Source organism: Poecilia reticulata, linkage group LG9 (assembly GCF_000633615.1).
Source record: "Poecilia reticulata strain Guanapo linkage group LG9, Guppy_female_1.0+MT, whole genome shotgun sequence".
Taxonomy (NCBI): domain Eukaryota; kingdom Metazoa; phylum Chordata; class Actinopteri; order Cyprinodontiformes; family Poeciliidae; genus Poecilia; species Poecilia reticulata.
In genome coordinates this window covers 16,852,413-16,859,978 of record NC_024339.1, presented here as the reverse complement: position 1 = coordinate 16,859,978, position 7,566 = coordinate 16,852,413, and the positions used below count along the sequence as shown (strand labels likewise).

Here is a 7,566-nt window from a genome sequence, read left to right as displayed (position 1 = left end):
TAGAAAAGCAACATAAAAAGCCAGATTACAGTTTGCAAATCTCCTCAAATCCTTAATTTTTGGAGACCTGTTGAAATGTTTGTCCCCAGTGACCATTGTTACCACCGAAGGCCATAGGGTGAATCTTACAAGCCATCCGAACTGTGGACAAGGTGGTGGAAATATCATGTTGTGGTGGTGTTTTTACTGTTGCAGAGATTAGTGTACTTTACAAAGGAAATTACATCATAAAGAATGAACATGATGTGAAAATAATGAAGCAGCACTTCGAGACATCAGCCAGGAACTTAAGTGGATCTTCCATGGACCTTATCCTATCAAATTAGTGTTTTGGAGCTGCTTTCACAAACCGCTGATATTTATCCCAGAAAAAACACGTGGGCAGAACTGAAAAGGTGCATCTTATTAAGGTGTCCTATATAAAACCTCCTCTGGTATTCATCCAACTTTTGCCTGGAGGAATGGGTCAAAATTTCTGAAGACCAGTATGAGAAGATTGTGGAAGGAACCCAATAGCATCTGACCCAAGTTCACCAATTTAAAATGCAAATTCACAAAATACTTGAGGAAACATGATTGGATTAGCAGAAATTAATTTAAAACGAATGTCTCATAATTTTGGTCAATTACAGCTAGAAAAACTAGTCTGACTGACTTAAAATAGGAAAGGTTTGGGTTTGTGGACATAAACGGGCACATAGTGTGTTAATATCTGATTTCAACCATTTCTTGCTTCCATCTGCATGCACATTGTTTGATTGCTCATTTTTAAAACATACCAGTTCAGCTATAAAAGAAGAACAATGTCTTTTTCTTTCTGATGAACTAATTAATTGCTACTGTTGGATGAATTTGTACTTTCTAGAGTTCAAATTCAAGTGTCCAAATCAAACCGTGACAATCATTTCGATGATGCTAATTATCATGTCAGGGACACCAGCTCATTACTGTCTTTCTGAAGAATACATGTGTTTATTTTTCCTGCTGCTAACTGAGATTTAATGTCCTGATACAGAGTTCTCGATGTCCTTTTAGAGAAACATACTGTGACAAATGCAGCTCTGAGGAATAATCAGTAGGGTGTCAGACAAGCTTAAAAGGTGTTTGCATGAAATGTGGTGAAGAGATCAGAACAAGAGTGAACAGTCACTGTTTCAATAAAGGTTTGGCGTCTAACAAGTTCTTCATTTTTAGCTGAATTTGTGGAGAAGTTCTTGTTCAGTGATGAAGGAAAATGTCTAGAAGTTAATTGTTCAGATAAGCATTCATCATGAAAATATTGTCGACAGTTTGCTGCTCTGTCTCGGACTGAAAGACTCGACAATGGAGTATTTATGCACAAAACAGGACTTAGTTGAATAAATTCATGCAGTTTCTTTTTTTTTATTATTGTATCTTTCTTTGCTCCAGGTGAACTCAGATCTGTTCAGATTCAGAGAGAGGACGTGGAAAAAAGATCCGGAAGAAATCTCCCAAGACCACTGCAGCCTTCGCCACATATTCTGACTTGTTGTTCTGATTTTAGCTTCTATCTGCTGAGACAGTAACATATATTGACTGTGGTTTTAGTTTGAAAAATATATATATATTAAGGTTTTTTTATAAGGTGTAATTTATCATGTTGAGATTTTTAGAATTTATATATTTCCAAATAAACTTTCCACATAACTTCTGTCTGTCTGGCCTTTTCTCACTTTTTTCCATGGATTAATACTACTTATGTAAAATTATATCCGCACCCCCAACCTCACTAGGGACAAGGGTGTAAGAAAATGGATGGATGGATGGATGGATGGATGGATGGATGGATGGATGGATGGATGGATGGATGGATGGATGGATGGATGGATGGATGGATGGATGGATGGATGGATATTGCTCCTCGTTTTGGGTCCCTTGCGTCTCTGATCCTATAATTGTATTTTTCTAATCATTAGTTGATTTAAAATGCTAACGTCTTCCTTGATTTTATTTTTTATGTTTATTTTATTACCATTTTTTATTTTTAATCCAATTTCATTAGATTTTTTTGCTCTATACTACTTACATTTACTAATGGACGTTTTACTCTTATGCGGTAGAATAAAACATTCTTGATCACTGCTTTTGCCTCGGTAGTCTTTAGTGACATCAACACAGTCCAGTGAATGTTTGTTTGCAGACAAAGTTTGCCGGACTTCAAAATTAAACACATTGTGCGGACGCGAACGGCGAGCGCCACCTTTCGCTACATGTCCGCAGACAACGTTCACCGGGCGTTGGCTGGACGTTCACCTAACGGTCGTTTAACGTCCGTTCAACAAATGTAATAGAGTTTCAACTGGACGTACAGCCAACGTTCGCTTAACGTCCATCTGACGCATGTCGGTTGTAGAGCAAACTGTTTCACTGAATGAAGGGGAGGGACTGGACTCCTCAGGAAGCTGGAAGGCAGAACTTTATTTCAATGAACCCTCTGGTGTCTCTTTTCCACATGTACCTCGGTGTGTCCTGCTGACTGAAAACCGCCTGCATGGACCAGTTTTCTGAGGATTTTTTATTTTCTTTCTTTAGAAATCCCATGAGGACCGTCGGTGGCAGCAGCAGGGAGAGGATGCTCTGCATGGGGGGGAAAGTTTCCCGGTAAGGTGCGACCAGCTGGTGTTTGGGACAAGTCTGTTCGCGAGGAAATAAGTTTCGTGTGTCGGACTGGAAGTACTGGCCTCAAGAGAAGTTCTGCCCTCCCGCTGAAGCCCATGTGGACACGACGATGAATAATCCAACGACGACGATTATTCCGCCAATGAGAAGCATACCTCCGACCGTCCCGATTCTTATGTTCACATTCGGGGTGGTCGGGAATGTCATCGCCATCGCAGTTTTGTGTAGAACTCGCAAAGAGAAAAGGGAGACAACGTTTTACGCGCTCGTATATGGCCTGGCGGTTACGGATCTCGTGGGCACACTGCTGGCCAGTCCGGTCACTATATCCACTTACGCGCAGGGGCAGTGGCCCGGAGGGGACCCGCTGTGCCAGTACATGGGCTTCATCATGCTCTTCTTCTCCCTGGCGGGACTCAGCATCATCTTTGCCATGTCTGTGGACAGATACATCGCCGTAAAATATCCCTACGTCTACAACAACCATGTGAACCAGAAGCATGCCGGACAGACCCTGGTGGCCATCTATATCTCCAACGCGCTCTTCAGCGCGTTACCCGCCATCGGCTTCGGGCAGGTGGCGCTTCAGCACCCGCAAACCTGGTGCTTCTTGGATTGGCGAACCAACCATACCACCCATGCCGTTTACTCTTACCTATACGCCGGCGTCAGCATTTTTCTCATCTTCTTCACTGTCGTCTTTAACGTGCTGTTGTGCGTGGTTCTGCTCCGGATGCACAAGAAGTTCTTGCGCAGGATGTCGCAGGGAACCGACTCCGGGCGCATCAGTGACTTGCGGAAGAAATCGATCAGCTTCGTACATCTGGCCGACACAGAGATTCAAATGATCCTTGTCCTCGTAACCACAACGGTGGTGGTGCTCATCTGCTCCATCCCACTTGTAGTAAGTATTCAAGCTGCTTGTCATCCATGCGCACCCATTACGCACTGCCATTTCAAATGATTGTATCGGGGAAAGTTGCTGAAGTCCGGCTACATTTGTGAATATTGTGTTTCTCTTCATTTGTCTGGCTTTTGGGTAACCACTAATGTTATTTGGACGCATTTGTTATTTATAGACGACTCCCATTTTTGAACAATATTTTTAAAAATGCCTGTTCAAACTAAAGTTTGCAAAGAACCATTTTACAGGACAGGGAAAATAAACTATCATAAACTGAAGATAAGAAATACATTAAAGTCATAACAGTAAAACTTTAGCATCACATTAAAAGGAATAAATAACTGCCTGATTGAATGCTTGTTTCCCTCCATGGGAAAGATGCAGAAGTTAGTAATGGTTTTAATCCTAATTGAAGAGAGCCCAATGTTTTTGCACATCAGTTTTTCCAGGAAGCTGGAAAATAAAAGCTGTCTTCCCTTATTTGGTGTTGATCCATTGAACACGAAGTAAACAGGTTTTTAATGGTGCATGCTGACAGACAACCTCAGGTTGTATTTGAGCAGAAGATTATTCAGTGTTTTACAGGCTATCAAAGGGATGCCAGTGCTGGTGATTTTAACAACTGATGACATCATTTATTGCAGTGGTGTTGGTCTGAACTCTGGCAGCAGCATCTTAGTTAGCAGTAATTATTATATAAACGGTAAAGACTGCATCAAAATATTCCAACCTGAAAATAAAATCTTGCAGCAGTTTTTCTGTCTCCATTTTACACAGGAATCCCAGACCACAGATGTTATCAATAGGGCTATTTATTGATGGACATTAATATGGATGATCTATGATGTGGATGTTAGAATGTAGGTCTGAGTTCATAATTAAACCTTTTGTATAGGCTGTGTTCCAAATTATTATGCAAATTGGATTTAAGAGTCATGAAGATATATTTTTTTTGTTGTGCTATTAAATTTATAGATGGTATTGTGTGTCAGGGCTCTTTGAATCACTATAATTCCTTTCAGAGAGCTGGGTTGATTAGTTGGTCTGGTGAGCTCAATTAAAGGAAATCTACTTAAGAAGGATGTTCCACATTTTTACACATCCCAAAACGGCTGTGATATCAGCAAGGAGGTGGGGGAGTCATGTTTTGGACCGGAATCATGGGGAGAGAGCTGGTCGGCCCCTTTAGGGTCCCGGTGTGAAAATGACCTCAGCAAAGTATGTGGACTTTCTGACTGATCACTTTCTTTCATGGTTCGCCTCATGCATGACAATGCACCATCTCAAGCTGCAAGGAATACCTCTGTGCCATTGGCTGCTATGGGCATAAAAGGGGCATAAAAAGGGTATAAAAATGCTTCCAACCTAGCTTAGCTCTCTGCCTACATCTCCCAGAATGCTGTGCGGTTCTGGATCAGAGTTTAGTGAATATTATTATATATTGAATATATATAATAACCCCTGGACCCCTGGATCTACATCCTATCAGGTGTGTTATCTATTGTTATTGATCACTGACATTGTTATTATCTAAAAGTCAATATTCTGTATAGGTTTCATGGGCTATGCAGTAGAGATTCATGACTTTTCCTACACTGTAAGAGAAGATTTACTTCTTATGTATTGAGCTATATGGCAATACAAAAATCTCCTTTTGAAATAATAATCTGTTTAAATCCGACACAAATGTGTGACTTAGAAATAAATATTCTAAATCTGACTTGTATGCAGAATAACAATAAATGCATGGTATGTACAATAAGTGTTAAGTTTTTCAAATTAATTCACAGTAGGTTGTTCATTACTGGGTTGTTAATCACATATCCTGCAAAAAGTCATCTGCTGAAAAGTAAATCCAGGAAAAGGAAACTTTACAAGGAATAACAACAAATGTTAAATGGTAAATTTACAATCTACCAATAACTAAACACAAGGAATAAATAATAAACTTAGTCTAGCTGAAATAATTAAGAACTGACTGATCTAAAGTAAAACAGAAATAATGTTGATCAGTCAAAACAAGAATAACAAAGACAACAAAAGGAAAAACTGTAACCCAGGATTCTGACATGCATGTGTATTATAGAGGACTGCACAAGGTAAATAATGCATGGTTCTCAATTTATTTGTATTTTTCTCTTTTTTTTTTCTTTTTTTTTTTTTTTTTTTTTTTACTAACAAACAATTTGAACACACTGTCCTCCACAGCAACTATAACTGCTGGTATTTTGGTGTACGTCTTTGACATTTTCTAGAGACTTAACTTTTCGCCCAAATAACCCAAACTCAGTCCAATTGGAGGGAGCTAACTTTTATTGAACATGATTGTTTTGTGAAATCAATAAATGAATGTTATCCAACAAAACATGTGAATGAAGTAATTAAACCTGAAGTAAAGAGAAACTCTTAGCTCTGATTCCATGTGGTAAAACAGGCTCGCATACTGAGAAGGCAAATGGCTCAACTATTTTTCTAGATCTTCATAACAGCTAAAGGGTGAATAATTTGTAAAGGCACTTGCTGTATGTTTATGGAGTCCTGCTGGGCGGTTGACCCTTGCCCTACTCTCAAAACTTCAGATTCCTCTAATGATGTGTATTAAAGTAAACTAAGTTTTTTTTTTTTTAAAGTACAAATCATGTAACATTTTTCTTCCACTTCCCAGTAATGTGCTTCACTTTGTTGCTCATAAGATCCTAATAAAATGCATTGAAGTGATTGTAACGTGACAAACTTTGAAAAGGTTTAGAGGATGTGAACGCTTTAGCAAGGTAGACCAGATGCAAGCACATCTGTACAACTTCAGTGTATCTTACCAACCAATGTTTCTCTGTTGCAGGTTCAGGTGTTCCTAAACCAGCTTTATAAGCCTCCAGTTGAACTAAACATTGCAAAGAGCCCAGACATACAGGCAATTCGCTTAGCCTCCTTCAACCCTATCCTGGACCCCTGGATCTACATCCTTCTGCGTAAAACTGTTTTACGTAAAGTTATTGGGAAAATCAAGTATACATTTGCGAAAACAGGAATAAGAAGAAGATCAATCACAGTTCCCCTGTCGGACGTTCACCGTAACGCCTCCACCAGCAGTCCCTCTCTGGCCTCTGAAGGCCCACAGTTGGTCAGGCGTGACTCTGAGGGTTTCTTCTACGAGTCGGAGGACATCCAGCCAGCTACTGAAAGCCAGCTACAGATAACCGAACCGAGTGACTCACAGAATCAGAGCAAAGAAACAAGCACATTCACAGATTTAACAGTGGTCACCTGCACAGAAGATCATTGATCACAGTGGGGGGCGAAATGCATTCAACTTATTTTTGAATAAGAAATGCTGACTTCTCATATTTCTTTGCTGAGGCAGAATGTCAGTTATTTCTCCATAGGAGAAGACGTACATTTCTCTTAGAAAAAAGAAAAAGTGGAAACATAAGAATGGACGCTGAACTGATATTTTGTGACTCATGCACATGCAGCGAGAAAGCTCTGTTATCGTGAACAAAGACGCTGGTGGCAAGTTCTCATTGGAAAACAACACTACGTCTGCTTGGAGACGGCCTTTTTCCGGTGAAAGAAGCACTGCAATTTGCATTAAACAAGTTTCTATTGGCACTGCTGTTGTTGAGCTCTGATGCTGAAAATAAACAATGTCTGCACATCGAACTAGAGTTGAAATGTAGTGTGCTTAAAATGATTTAAATTAGCTCTGAAAATATCTGAGACCCCTAAGTGATTTTATTAATGTAGCTTCAGTTATGACAAACATATTTAAAAATTTCAAAAAGTATTAACTGAGGACTGGATGCAAAACCATTTGATACTGTTTGTCAGATGTCAATAAAACATCTGACAAACAAAGAAACAATATTTATAAAAAAAATCAATACCACTGGCATCACCATTATTACTGTTATTGCTATTTTTATTATCATTACAGTTAATATTACATAATAGCAATGGTATTCAAAGCTAAAACTGGCTTGTACATTTCTTTTGTGTCTCTACGAAAACGGCCCTCACAACGT

The 7,566-nt window shown here is 39.4% G+C and overlaps 1 protein-coding gene across 1 annotated transcript; it reads left to right on the top strand.

Annotated features, from left to right (window-relative positions):
- The first annotated feature begins 2,326 nt into the window (after positions 1-2,326).
- ptger4a (prostaglandin E receptor 4 (subtype EP4) a) lies at positions 2,327-7,209 on the top strand. Its single transcript, XM_008418293.2, has 2 exons — positions 2,327-3,544; positions 6,384-7,209. The coding sequence occupies exons 1-2, from the start codon at positions 2,750-2,752 to the stop codon at positions 6,825-6,827; spliced, it is 1,239 nt and encodes a 412-aa protein (XP_008416515.1). The 5' UTR covers positions 2,327-2,749; the 3' UTR covers positions 6,828-7,209.
- Positions 7,210-7,566: the final 357 nt, after the last annotated feature.

Excerpts from the sequence above, each read along its gene's own strand:
- ptger4a (XM_008418293.2), top strand. The coding sequence starts at position 2,750 with ATGAATAATCCAACGACGACGATTATTCCGCCAATGAGAAGCATACCT. Across the intron at positions 3,545-6,383 it reads TCTGCTCCATCCCACTTGTA|GTTCAGGTGTTCCTAAACCA; the intron begins GTAAGTATTCAA and ends TCTCTGTTGCAG.